The sequence below is a fragment of the Carassius gibelio genome, chromosome B24, assembly GCF_023724105.1.
Source record: "Carassius gibelio isolate Cgi1373 ecotype wild population from Czech Republic chromosome B24, carGib1.2-hapl.c, whole genome shotgun sequence".
Lineage (NCBI taxonomy): Eukaryota > Metazoa > Chordata > Actinopteri > Cypriniformes > Cyprinidae > Carassius > Carassius gibelio.
Genome location: NC_068419.1, coordinates 5,777,833 through 5,793,001, shown reverse-complemented (window position 1 = coordinate 5,793,001; position 15,169 = coordinate 5,777,833). Strand labels below are relative to the sequence as shown.

General features: G+C 37.0%; 1 protein-coding gene across 2 annotated transcripts; it reads right to left on the bottom strand.

The window, feature by feature from the left end:
• Nucleotides 1-1,352: 1,352 nt before the first annotated feature.
• Nucleotides 1,353-14,878, bottom strand: ptbp2a (polypyrimidine tract binding protein 2a). Of its 2 annotated transcripts, none has more exons than XM_052596237.1 (14): nt 14,720-14,878; nt 13,587-13,614; nt 11,259-11,328; nt 10,591-10,775; nt 10,304-10,444; nt 9,535-9,657; nt 9,261-9,371; nt 8,938-9,151; nt 7,305-7,420; nt 5,874-5,907; nt 4,635-4,727; nt 3,925-4,141; nt 3,758-3,835; nt 1,353-3,671 (listed from the first exon to the last, which is right to left on the bottom strand). In XM_052596237.1, the coding sequence occupies exons 1-14, from the start codon at nt 14,725-14,727 to the stop codon at nt 3,542-3,544; spliced, it is 1,548 nt and encodes a 515-aa protein (XP_052452197.1). In that variant the 5' UTR covers nt 14,728-14,878; the 3' UTR covers nt 1,353-3,541. The 2 variants fall into 2 exon arrangements, with proteins under 2 accessions (XP_052452197.1, XP_052452198.1); XM_052596238.1 differs by having other exon boundaries at nt 8,950-9,151.
• Nucleotides 14,879-15,169: the final 291 nt, after the last annotated feature.

Sequence of the window (15,169 nt, the reverse complement as noted above, 5' to 3'; positions counted from 1 at the left end):
TTGTATTTCAGGAGCTTGAGTTGTAAATTTAAAATATATTTTCATCAAAACAAAAACAATAAGTTTTGTAATATTGCTTTAAGGGATAGCTCACCCAAAAATGGAAATTCTGTCATTAATTACGCCCCGTCACGTCTTTCCAAAGTGTTGTAGACTGACACGGAAGATAAGAAATTGTGGAATAAAGACATTATTTTAGTTTTCTTTGCCCAAAAAAAGTATTCTTGCAGCACTGAACCACTGATTTCACACGAACTTTGCAATATAAGGACATGAACATATCCTTACTACCTTTTTTGGCCTTGAACATTTCAGTTGCATTGCTGGTTATCCAGGGTCAGAAGCTCTCAGATATCATCAAAAATATCTTAATTTGTTCCAAAGATGAACGAAGGTCTTAAGGATTGGAATGACATGAGGGTGAGTAATTAATGACAGAATTTTCATTTTTGAGTAAACTATCCCCTCAACTAAAGCTACTGCTATTCTGGTCAAATCAAAAAATTGCATAGGATATTATCTACAGTTCGTTCTGACAGTAAGTGGAAGTTGAGTGCACAGAATTGTGGGATATATCATCTCAACACAGTGTATTTGATGCATTTTTCTCTATACAGAAATACTAAACAGCCATCTTTTATGAAATACCTTTGAGTGTTAAATTTGTTTCCTACAAATATTATTTTCACCAAGAGTCTAGAAAATCTTAGAATGGTAGAATGTAGATCGTAGAATGGTAAACAAGCAAAAATGCTAACTGACACGTTGCTTTGTTCTTCATTAAGACATCAGGTGTAAATCTCCTCGCCAATGGTCTTATTCCAAGCAAGAAGGGTTTATGGAAAACAAAAGGCCAGGGGAGAAGACCAGCTCCCTCCCTGTGCCAGCGTAATGGCGGGTGGATACAGATGTCTGGAGCACATGATTCACGCTCCAGACGAGGTATTGATTTGGTCTGGGTCCCTGCTCTGATTTATTGTGTCATTTTTGTTTATAAAGGTAGATCGAGAACACGAGTGTTCCGATTTAAGAGTGCAAAATAAAAGCAGCGTGGAGCAACTCTGCCGTCTGGCCTGTGATGAATTGCAGCATCCGGAACCCAACTTTGAAACAGGCTAGAGGATCGTCTTCATCAGACAAGGCAAGACAGGACGTCCATCACAGTGCGACCATCCAACACAGAGACTCAATAACAGGACAAAGCGAGAATGGGGTGAAATGAAGGAATGCTGAAGGGGGAGTTAAACAACCTTTGTTTTAGGCAAAGAAAAAAAACTTTCAGACCCATGTGACTGGCGATTTAAGCCTCACAGTCTATAGACTTTGAAGTGACTTAATAGTCATTGAAAATATGCATTCACATTTAGGTTTTATTGCAAGTTTTGTTTTCAAATCTGGTCTTTTGCATCAGCATGATGCCGAGAAACACTGTTATGCAACTGCTAATGTTGAAAAAGGTTTATTGTGGAACGAGAGACAAAAACTGAAAAATTTCCTCTGCTTACGTCCATTATGACATCTCAGCAAGAGATTTCATAACGATGCACAATACAGCATAAGCAATGGAGCGTTACTGTGTTTTTACTCCTATATTTATGTACATGCTGTGTCTGCAATCTTTAAATTGTTCATTAGTTCACCATTCACTACATAACAACCACCATCACCATATATGCACTAACGAGTGAAAATGTTTGAGTTTGAACACTACTAAACATTATCAACAACCCAAAACAACTTTACATCTGATATGAAATTTCCAAAACACCACCTACAATAAAATGTCAAACCACATTTGTATGTGGCTCAGATTTCATGCACTTTTTAATGGTTTTAACGACAACAGAAACATCTTCCTTTGAAGAGAAAGAAAAGATCTTTTCAATGGTTGGTCAAACACTTAATATCACAAAAGTAGTACTTGATTATAACAGTAAAAAAAATAGTCTCAGAGCATATTCGAAAACAAAATGTGCAATGAAAAATTAAGCAAATTCAGACTAATTTAAAAGAAAATTCACTTGAGAAATTGAGAAATTCACTGCAAGGATCAATGTTTTTAGGAGTGGAAGGGCTGAAGCACATGAACATGTGACACAGAATTAAGTATCAACTAAAAGGATCAAGTAAAAGGAAAAGCAATTTCACATCCAGGAAGGATGGATGGGTCAGAAGCGAAAAGATTTACAGAGTGGGATTCTTTTTTTCTTTTTTCTTTTTTTTACACTTTTCATGCCAAACAAATCTAAATAAATTTTTTGGACAAATCAGTTTTGCCGAAATTATTGACACTTCAAACTTTACGTTTTTTCCCACTCTGAAAGAAAACAAAATGTCAGAACCGTTAAAAGAGAGAGAGAAAGCAAATACAGAACTACACGTGTGTTTATTGAGCATGCTACAGATAAAAGCAGAAAACAGGAAAGAGTAAAAGAAATCAAAACACACAACAGAGTCAAATCTTCCCGATTTTGTTAGAAAAATTATTTTAATTTTGTCACATCTAGATCTATGCCGAATCATACATTCCTGCATGGTTATAAAAATAAAAAAAAGGTTTTTTTAAAAAATAAAATAAAACTAAATGTACACAATCCTTGTGTCCCTCTAATAAATCCCAGTGTAGATTGCCAATCAATATTATTTATTTTTTCAGCTCTTCCCATAAGCCGGTCCACAAGTCTCTTTTCGTCTAAAATGTGAACTAAAATGCTCAATCCTTGAGTAAATTAAGACTTTAGGCACATAAACTTTGGTCCCTTCTACTGTAGTCATCTTTCAAAAAAAAATAAAAATATTATCACAAAGAAGTGATTTCCAATCCATGCAACAACTAGGAATAAAGATGCACCAGTTGGTACATGCAGAGAAAAGTATGTTGTAACTTCCCACTTAGGATAAAGACAATGCACATAGATGAAAGAAAAGCTAGGTAAAAATGGTGTAAAATGTGCAAATAAAAAGGTTTCATTCTCGTTACCTTTCAAACATAAGGTTTTTTGTGGGATTGGTGGGTTAAGAATGGGCCTTACTTCTAAGTGTTAATCACTAAAGAATCACAGTTGTATTTACAATTCTTAAATCAAAATGTCACAGACATTAAGAACTGAACAAACTGCAAAAAAATTAAAATAAAAAGGAAAACGTCTGAATGGCTTAGACACAAAATTGAATTTTTTGTTTGTTTGTTTTAACAAAATTTAATCTCATCCTCAGATGACTGCCTGGGTTTGAGAATATGTAGTATGAAAAGATTTCTGCAAGTTTTGTAAGGCACATTCTTTTCTGTTTATTATAAGAGGTCCAGACTTTACACCACAGCACCTTTCCGCCATTGAAGAGGTTATGTGTCAGAGTGCTGACAAGAGGAAACGGGGTAAAAAATGTCCTTGAAAACAGTCACAATATTTCCATCTTTCAACAACTTCTTGTGGAATGAAACTTGGGAAAATAAATTCTCAAAAATGTGGTCCCCAGTGTATTTAAACAGTCAACAGGTAACGCAAGAAAAGCTCTTGGGATCAAGACCTCTCAAATTGCTTCAGATGGTTGATTTAGAAAAGGAGACCTTCAGGTGGTGGTTATTACCCATGTTGTAATTGTGGAGGTCGATGAGGCATTGGATGGCTTCCTCGATGGTTGTCATCTGAATTAGGGCCATTTTATGATCTCTGCAGAGAAAAAAGCCCGGCAAAACGGTCACATGAATGAAAGAAAAGCATAATTTGATGAAAATCTGAACGGGGGACAGACTTACTGAAAAAACTTGAAGGCTTTCACAGTGCCACCGGAATTGGAGAACAGGACTTTGAGGTCTTCTTCAGTTATGTCTTGCCTTCAAAACATGACAGAAAAACGACTTAACCTCCCCGATGACTGACACAAAGATTGACAAGTGCCAAATAGGGTTCTTTTTTTACTCACGGGATGTTTGACAGATGGAGTGTGGCAGAAGGAGGGAAAATGTTCTGGAAGTTCTTGGACCCTGGTTTTTTGAAACGATGTAGTGGTGAGTTTGTGAAGTCTTTCGTTAGACCCTGGTCGTCTAAACCATCCCTCGGTAACTGGACGGTGTGGTGCTTCGACATCGTAACACGTATGATCTTTGAAAACATCTTCTGTCCGTTTAGATGGCTCATCGCTGAGGCACATCCAAAACAAACAAAGAGAAATTAAGTGGTGAGAAACGAGAGGTCTCTTATGCTTATGAAGGCTACTTAAAGTAAAAACTGTAATACTGTGAAATATTATATAAACGCATTTTAAAATGTGATTTATTCTTGTGATGGCAAAGCTGAATTTTCAGCAGCCATTACTCATTCACAAATCATTCTAATATGCTGATGTGGTGCACAAGGAAGATTTATTATTATTATTAATCTTCAAAAAAGTTTATTTCCAAGGAGATCATGATACTTTGATGTAAAAAATATTTGGAATAGAAATCTTTTGTAACATTATAAACTCCCGTACTGTTGTTTTTTATATATTTCATGCATTCTTGTTTAATAAAAGTATTATTATTATTATTTTATTTTTTTAAATCATCTAACCCAAAAGTGTATTTTGCAACTGGTGTGCAAACATGACAATAACGGCTGTGCTGTTAGGGATGTTTCAGTATGCAGTCTTACCAAGCTGAGCCTGGTTCATATCGGCCATCTGTATCAGTGCGCTGTCTTTCTTATTAAAAAGAATCTTCACACGCTGCACGTCCCCATAAACCCCTGCGAACAGAGCAGCCAGCAGCCGGAGAGGAAACCAGAGAGGGAGGAAAGAGTAAGGAGTGAGACTCCAAGAGTGGAAAGATAGACTGATAGACTCACAGAACGTTCATCGAAATGGAGAAAACCAATCACAACCCTGACAAGAAGACTCGGATATATACACCCTCAAATTCAAAATGAATTAAGAACTAAGGAGGAACATAAATACTGTGCAAACTGAACCAAAGATCACATGCACTGAAACAAACTGAATAGTTCAAAAGCCTGAAAATAAAAATAAAAAAGCAAAAGACTTTTACTCTAAAAGCCAATTAATGGTAATGGTTTAAAGTCAACATGAAATGGCATTCGCAATCCGTTTTATTTCCGTAATTTTATTTACTTCCAAGAACATTCAACAGGAAAAATATATAGGGCTGGATTCCGATTTTATCAATTTGGAATTGATTAATAAAAAGTGGATGTTCTAAGATAGAACAGAGCCTGAGTGTGAGTGTGAGTTTGCAGTTGATTAAAGGGCTACAACAGCACCCACTTTTAAGGTGAAAAAATAATGTAAAGCTCACGGCTATTGAGAAATTTAAGTGCCAATATGTTTTTTTTTTTTTTTACATTAACTAGCACTAAGTTTCTGCAATAATAAATTGTAACATTTTAGAAAAGTAGCCTCAACAATTACTAAACAACTAGTACATTTTTGGTCACCAAAAAGAAGTCATTCGATCAAACCAATAACTGGTTTTAAATGAATATTTAAACAAATAGTCATCTTTTTCCACTTAAATGGCTTGTTAATATCAAATTACAGATCAAAATACAGGAAAAAAAAAAAAAAATTAAGTTGGATTAATTTAAATGTTTATTGCCAATAAAACCAGTTCAATTCTTTGTTGACTGCAAAATAAGGTCTAAAAGCTAAAATATTTTTTTTATTTGGATATGGGTTCTCAGACTTGCAAAATCCATCAATACTCCGTATTGGGCATAAAAGTAAATTATTGGCCAAAATTTATAGGAACATTTAATAATGAATTCAATTATGTAGATTTCCATTTAACGCTGACTTTAAACAACAGAAATAAAGCACATGAATAATAAGAATAACGGAAACCAAACAAAATAAAAGAAGAGCTAACAAGAACATACCGAAGAGGGTAAACAGACTGTGGGGCGTAACCATCTTTAGAAGGAGAGAGGAGCAAGCGGACAGAGAGAAGAGTCGAGGAAGAGCGAAGATGGACAGATCATCCATAACGAGGGTGGTTTCCCGCAGAATGGTGAAGTGGTCATGGATCATGGTTCAGGGCGGTTAATTGGGGTGTCCGAAGTTTTGTTCAAGCAAAAAAATAAAAATAAAAATGAACAACGAGGTGTGGTCAAGGCGTGGCAAAAAGAAGGGATAAAAAAAACAGGATATGAGGGGAAAAATAAAAAGAGACAGAGAAAGACAGGATGAAAGAGAGACAAAATCAAAATGAAGAAAAGAGAAAAGCAAATGCAGTGTATAAATGAGGGGGGGACAAAAAATATAATAATACAGGTCAGTACACAGGAAATGCAGGAGTTTGGTCAGAGAATGGCTGCTTTATGCATTTCTACATTGTGTAAGCAAACAATTGTGCCAAATGTAGTTATCCAGTACCAGGGTAAGGATACATTAATAATACAAAATAAAGAGGAGCATTGGATAATGATAATAATGATCTGAGCAACAGCAGAATTATGATGTTTTTAAGAGGCATGCAGGAGATTGAAGACCAGGAAAAGCTGAAAGCATCAGTTTCAAGCATTTGATTCACAGAGTTTTCGCCGGTTCTTTGCGATTGCCATGCTTGTGCAGACATGAAACCACCTTTTAAAGTTATGGTGTGGACAGACAAAGTCATAACTGACCCCACATCAATACGTGAGGGTTAAATCACACCGGAAATTAGTTGATTTTATTAGATGAGCAAAAGGGTAGTGCCACGTCCATGGATCATTAGCTTTCAAAGAGTAAGAGTAAGACAGTTTATACTGTCTGGGTCATATTTCACCTCAAAATAAAAATGTGAAATTAGATTTGAAATAAAAGTAAATTAAGCATATCTAATAGTTGGCTTTGGACCCATCAATTGTCTTTACAATTTGTACTAATTGCATTAAAAAGATTTCCAACAAATACCATGATGGAAACTTACAATTATATTTAAACTACATACAATAAAATACACGAGTAATAAAATAAATGTAAAAAATAAAACACTTTTTTTTTTTGTAATGGGCGCTTTAAAAATAAAAAAACAATTTTTTTTTTTAAGTCTATTTGAATTAGTTGTACAAATTTTCATCATTTAATTGAAAGCATAAGCTTTGTATTTTGAGATGGAAATATGATCAGAGTATTTCATTAAAAGTTTTTTTGAGCAACAAGGGTGTGAGTGACAATGCAAAATGGAGCTACAGCACTCTGCACGTACAAATAGCACTAAATCTTATAAAGGAAGTGGTATTTATCTAAAAATATAACATGGCATGACATGACAAACGGAAATATGTAAATGTGAAAGAGAAGGTGAGATGCAATAGTACACTGACCTCTTCATTTAGATTGCTAACGAGCAGCACTCCACTGGTTCCCGAGTGCCCAGACAGAGCAACTCTTCCAGCCGCAGCAGCGGCGGCAGCAGCCGCGCTCAACGGGCTCAGAGCACCTGGAATCACACAGGGAGGTCTAAACAGCCATTCTAGTCCAGAAGTCACATTAAAAATTATATTACATACATGAGCATACATAAACAGAACTGCTAAATTTGTAGGGTGATGCTGTATATTTAATAGGTAGCCATTCAGCCATTTTTATCTGTAGAGTTAAATAAAGTGGCCTAGTCATCATCTCAAGTCTGTTTTAGATGTGACGGCCAATAAAAGCTGAAATACAGACAGGTAAAACATATTAGTCCTTCATCCTGATGTGAGAGGGACCAGGTTAAGACCATGTGGGGTTTTAAAACCTAATCATTTTAAGCCTAATATCAATAAAATATCTGCCTGATTACGTGGCAGGGGAAATGTCAAATTGCATTTTAAATTAAGAGGCCTTGTGAGTAGATCTCTGAGAAAAGGTCAGTCAAGGCATTTAGAGACACGGGCCTTCGTGACATTTTACAGTACTTAAGAGCACATTCCAATTATATTCAGTCTTTTATAAACACAGCTTTCTATTTTCATTTTCACACCATTCAGATAGACGAAGTTAAATCAATGACGCTGATTAAAAGACTGTCCCCATTCAAGGGTGCTCAGAATCAATCACGTTATGAAAAAATGATGGTTTTGGCTGACAAACGAACTGACAACCAATGCCCATTTTGTCTCTTGAGCCCCTTTCCCACTGCATATGGGACCCTGAATATTGCCGGAACATTGCCGGGTCGCCTTATGTATGAACGCAAACACGTCCCGGAATTTATTCTGGAATTGATCCTGGGTCGGGAACCTAGTTAACATTGCCGGGGTCAGTCCCGGAACGAGGACTGTGTTACGAATGTTATCGCGCGACTCTTTTACCAGCTGTTTTGAAGGCAGATCAACATTTGTGATGAAAAAATATGTGCAAACTGTAATGATGCAGAGATCAGTTAGTTCCTCACTTTCCGCACTTAAACTGAGACTATTCGCCAGCTTAAGTGAAAGTTAACGTGCCTAGTGGTTTCGACTCGTACATTACACGTCACATCCTGATGTCACGTAACCTTTACGGGTTGTGTGTAAACGCATGCACATATTCCACGTACGGTAATCACTGGCAGTGTGAAAGTGCAAAATCAAGCGCCCCGGGAACAATTGCCGAGACACATTATACGTGTATTTTCTGGAATCACAGTGTAAAAGTGGCTCTTGAGTTCTCAACAGATAAAAAGATGAATGTCTTTGGTTGTTGCATCACATTTTGCTGACTCATGCCATGAGCATCACATTTTTAAGACATTGTGTGAAGCTAGAAAAGATGCTCTAATAAAATAATTTTCAAGACATCTTGTTTTTAACATGGCTCTGGACTAGAGGTTACTGCTAAGAGTGTTACCCCAATTTAGTTTCCTTTCATTTGTTTGGTGATCCACAGAGTCATACAGGTTTTCAATGAGGTTACATTAGGGAATGTGACTGAAAACAACTAACATTTAATGATGACACACCAAAATAGATAATAAAAAAAAGAGGCAAGTACCTGGGATCTTACCGAGCAGGGAACCAGAATCTTTACCCAGGGCAGCAACCACAGAGGGGTCCAGAGCAGGCGGCTGCCCATCTCCAGCAGGAAGCTCTGGCCTAGTGTAGTCCCTGCTCTTATCATTATTGTATTTTACATTCAGGTTGACAAGTTTTGAGTAGTCTATGCGAAGTGTACAACAGGCGTTGTATATGTTCTGACCATCTAGAGCCTAGAACAAAAGAGAAAAAGATAGAAAAAAGAACAAGACGAGAGAGACAGAAAGAATGTGTCGTCTTCGTAGGTCTTTTCACATGAACTCCCGCTGAGAGCAAACCCACCACTTTAGCTTGCTGTGCACCGGCTGGATCGTTGTACTGCAACAGGGCCTGAAACTGATTGTTCTTGGTGAATGTGATGATTTTCATGACGGTGCCAAACTTTGAGAAGATCTATTGACAGAGAAAGCAGAGCATTGAGGGGAGCTATCAACAGAGGGGAAAAGACATTACAAAAAAACAAAAACAGAATTAACACACAGATTCAACAGCACCTCCATTTGTCACCAATATAAACTGTCATTAAGAGGTTGATCCAAACTGTGGCGTCCCCTACCTGCTGCAGCACATCCAGGGTGACGGGGTAAAACATGTTATCAATGATTATCCTCAGCACTGGACTGGAGGCCATACCACCACCATTGCTAGAGTTGGCCCCTGATGCGAGAGTCCCACCTGACTGGAGATCAGTTGCAAGCACTATGTTAAACATATATAATAGGAAAAGTGCGCAAATCATGCGCAAAATATGATCGTGTTTTTGCGCAGCTTGTCAGTGAACAACAGCTCTGTGTTGTAAATACTTCTCCATCTGAAAGCACGCACATGATGGGAGATTTACCGCTGATTACAGAACCGGCTTTACTGAAAAGATGCGCATTAAATATTGCATTAGATTTATCGTGCAGCCTTAACCATTACTGAAGACTGAAGCAATGACAAACTCAGTTTTGCAATCACAGGAATAAACTGTATTTTTAAATATATTAAAATAGAGCATTTGTAATAATATTTATTTCATATAATTACTGTTGTTACTGCATTTCTTATTAAATAAAATGCGGTCTTGGTAAGCATAACATTCTTTAAAAAACATTTTAAAAATGTTACAGATTGTAAAGTTTTGAACAGAAGTGTAAATTTAAAAGGGCATGCAACGGTTCCCATGCACTTTATAAAAAAAAAAAAAAAAAATAGTATTGACTCTTCTGCCCAAAGCAAAATCTCACTGGTCCAAAATCTGGTCAGCATAGTTGGATTTTAAGTTCTGATTGGCTGTCCCTTGAAGTATTTACATTTTCTGAAAAAGTCAGGTAATCTGTTACCTGGTTTGAATTGTCGGTCTTGAGTTCTTTGTGATTGGAGTACTGTATGTAGACCGGCACACTACGGACGTGTGGCGTCACAGCGGAGTAATAATTGACCATTGTCATGGCAGCTTCCTCTGTGCTGAGCTCCAGAAATGCCTTAAACAAAAATGAGTTCAGTGTTAGGGTAAGGAACTCCGTGAACTCAAAACTGTTAGTTTACCTAGAAATAGCAATTTTTTTTAACAGACACTCACTAACTCTGACAAAAGTGAAACTGAAAACATTTCAGCTTGCCCACGCACCTGGTTTTTGCCTTTCAGTGTGAGGATATTGGTGACCTTTCCAAACGGAAGCCCCAGGGCAATGATCTCTGTTTCCGAGACATCATTGGGTAACTTTCTAATATGAAGAACACGGGATGGTGGGGCATCGCCGACTCTGTCTTCAACTCGAAGTTTTTTGCTGTCACTGCCATTGGATGTCGTATCTGCCAAAAGTGGACAGAAAGGGGACATTTTACATACAGGAAACAGAGACATTTCTAGAGGAAAATTATTAAATCGTAAGGACAAAAGATGCTGATTTTATTACTCCGGTAGGACTGAAAGTGTGTCTAAACTGTACTTTAAGTTTCTCTTCTATTACATTTCACACTCCATTTTCCAATCAAGACCCTTAATATCTCAAAAGCTTCACTTAATCGGCTGAGTCTTTCCTCTACTGAATGGGATATTGAAATCTATTGTTGAAAAAGCTGTAATAAGATGCAGAGCACACATAATCGCAATTCTGGTCACATGCTTTTAAGCGTGGGTGCCCACCTACAGGAGAGCGTAAGGTTATTCCCAGATAGGATCTTCTCAGATCAGATATCACACTGAAACATCTGTTATAATTTGATTATTTTAATGCTCTTCACAGTCAAGAAAACTGAAGATTTTTGAATTGGGGGGAGGTCAGGAACACTTACCGCTGACACTGCTCAGCCCAGAACTGGGGCTGTTATATATGCTGCCGGACAGCAGCTCATCTGATCCTCTCTGCAGAGTCACACAAAGAGAAAAATAAAATCCCACCCTCCAATCACAGTCCCCTCAACCAAACAATGAAATACAGTTCTCTGTGGACAGCTTAAGGAATCATAGCACATAAAACACACGTCCACACGCTTCTGCCTTTCCGCCTTATTTTTCTAGATTGTTGCTTTAATCTTGTTGAGTCTAAGATGTCAGACGCTGTCATCTCATCCTGAGCTGCCCACGTTCCCGAAGGGCCCCGGCGCGATCAGGCCGCCGCTTGAAGTGCAGCTAAAAGTGACGGATGGGACGGCAGGCAAATGGCGAACCAGCGCAAACCAAACTTCCTAATAGGATCATCTCAGGTTTGTGCCTTCCAAAAATTCCGCCGAATTGTTCTTTATGGATGCTGCTTTTACGGCACCAATAAACCCGCCGCCACTGCTGCCTTTGGGCATCGACACTACAAACAATCAAGGGAATGGAGAAGTTTCACATCGAAACGACCGAAAGCAGAAGAATGCATTAAGAGATGGCAAGGTCTTAACAGACAAGCCTCAGCATCAAAACTGATTAGAACGGAAGAAGAAGAAAAAAAGCAGGACTTTAAAGCAATAAGATCAAATGCTTCTTTTTCCACCTGCTTTCCCAGAAAGACCAGCTAACATTGTTTCCGGGGAGGAAAATTCTGTTGTTGGCAAACAAACCGAGTTAAAAGGCCTGTGTTCAGAAGGCATCTCTGCAAAAGAACAAGTTCTTCTCTAACTATCTTGGACATAAACTGCCCCCATTCAATTACTACCAGCCTAATTTTATGAAAAGCGGAGATGGAGACCTGTAACAGGCCTGTATCTAATATATAAGGGACAATTCTACATTTCCGCACAACACTTTTCTTTCAACGACAAAGAATCAGCCACATAATATCCAATGATGCACTTAAATGGCTTGGCAATTCTTTGTCCATTCAAAAACAAATTACGTTTGCATCACCCTAGGCTTCTTTGTCTTTTTTCGTGTGGCTTTGACGCCACACAACACGCAAATATGTTTTAAAAAAGAGGGGAAAATAAATGCTAAACCCTATGAAGACAAATTATGTTCCTGACAGCAATACTAAAAAAAGGATATATTGTATTTTTGAATGAGGTGACATTAAAATTGGCCAAGACATATTCTACCCAATATCTTATAAATCTGACAGGACAGCAACAATTAATGGAAAAACTGGATAAATCATAAGACTAAAATATAAACAATTTCTGACTCCAGCTAGCATCATCCCTCTGACTTTCAGTGAACCAAATTCATAAAGGTCAGTATTAATGTACCACCAAAAAAATTTCGCAAAGGAATGGTGAATATTGCTTGTAGTTCCTATTCTGGCTGTAAATGGCAACTATGCAAATTTGCCAAAGTTTGGATGAACCAAGAATAAGAAAATGCAAGATAGTGTAGGTCTGAGATAACCACAATTACGGTTCTTTTTTTAATTCCAATCAGACATTGCCATTGAAATTTTGGCAAATACGGCAAGAAATACACATGAAGTGTGAAAACTAAACATGCACTTGCATTTATCATACATAATGTCATATTTTGGAAACATTTGCAAGGTTAATGACTCATAGGTTTGATCAGACTGGCTTAAAATGGCATGTTAATGTGACAAATTTAGGGTGAAAATACTACTGCATAATATTCCAATATTAAAAAATAATCACCATCATCAATATTATATTGCCATAATGAAATATTAATGGTGGCTGGGTTCCATACAACATGAACCCGAGGGAGAAAAAAACTTTATTTAGAATATTTGCAAAATTGACTACTTAAACAGTGTTTTCAAGTGGATATACTGCTTCTACAGGTGCATCTGCTTGAAGCTTAATAGCAAACCTGACACTTTAAAGAGCAATTATTTGTATATAATTATTTGTAATCGAGAGAGACCCATCTTAGAGTAATTTTGTTTTCTTTTCTTTTTTTAAATACCCTAGTTTACCATGTAACAGCGCTAGAGGAAACTACTAACCACACTGCTCTGGTATCTATGGGGTCAAATTTCTGTTGTGGTTTCCACTTGTTTACAGCCATCTATTAAAAAAAAAAAAAAAAACTAAATTCTGATTATATTCATTGTTATGCATGATATTCTGTGCTGCCTTTGTCAGGTTTGCACTGCAAAATCCTCCATTAGATTACTTTAGTAACCACCTATCCATCCATCCATCATCCAGACTACATACTGCACAAAGGATACTGAAAACAGTGTTTACCTTTACACCAACTGCGACATCACCAATGCTGTTGAAAACACACAAAGTGAGATTTGATCAGATGGATACTAAACACCAGGAACGCACATGCAGAAAAAAAGGGAGGTCTAGAAATCCTTTAATCTGAATATTTTCAAATCCCCTCCATTATTCGATGACACAACAAATTAAGATGATGAACATTTCAGCATTTCATCCCTTTATCCCACTTTTCCAGCAGGCCAGAAATGCAGCTATAATTGCTGTCTAGGCAGGATGCTCACTAGGCTTTAGGACTATAAAGTTCATAAAGGATATTTTGATATCTAGAATAATTAATTTTGAGGCTACAATAATGTATGCAGGTCACTAGGTTATGAACCTTAGATTCTCAAAACTAAAAAATGAATAACAGTTAGGCAGATCACTAAGTTATGGCATAATGATGTCCAAAAATGCAAGGTAATAAGGTTAGCCAGTTTACTAGGTTTGGGGACTATAATGTCCAGTATGCTATCTAGGTAACAACCAGTTCACTAGGTTTTGACACACAGCCCTAGAGTACAGACTGGGGGTAGTTGGTTGACCAGAACTTGTGTTAACTACATAGAGGTTAACTATCAACATTTAGACGATCAACATTCAGCTTTAAATACAACACATTTTATAACCAATGACAGGAGTTTTGTTTTATAAATTTTCTGATGGTATAAATGCTATCGTGAGGCTAACAAAAGATATAATTACAACCTAGATGTGGTCGACTTGAGAATTAAATCAAATTCTAGCACATTTATTTAACTAAAACTAGATAAAAGACTCGCTTAATTAAACTAACGTTACTGTTTAATTTTGCGTGCACAACGTGAGCAAACAATCAGCTAAGTTAGTGAGGCTAACCTGCTAACGCATGCTTGCTGGTTTTTGGACTCATTTTTGCTGTGTTTACTCATTTGAGTTCTTGACCATTTATATCTTGGCATTTCATACAATACAACCATTACAATAAGAGTATGAAACAACAGTTGTTCAAGTGTTACAGCGCTAGCGTGTTAGCAGCGTTAGCATACTATTAGGTGTGAATAAACTCTTCTAATTCACGTTCAAATTATTGTTTTATATACATATACATAAAGAGCGCTTTTAATGCTCACCCGTCCATTTCTGGTGATCTGTGTAAAAAAATAAAAAATAAACCCGCTGAAGAGTTAGTGTGTGTGTGTGTTATTCCTCTTCACTGGCTTTAGCAGACACGCAGACACACAAACACACACACACACGCACACCACTGACAAAATGGAGCCGGAAACTGAGTCTGAGACACGAGGAAACACGTATACACACACCTACTGTAAATATACAATACATATGAGATACACACCTACTGTAAACTAAAACCCCATTTACTGTAAGTCTGTAATATATAAAATAATACAGGTAATGGGCTTTATTAAGAAAACACATACATGCCAACTTTAAATACATAATATTTTATTATAAGCAGTATATAAAATAATAAATGTAACCAATCCTAGAAGAAAGTTTTATTGCTCAGAGCTTGGTCTTTCAAATTTCACAACACTCGATGAAGATCTTAGCATTTG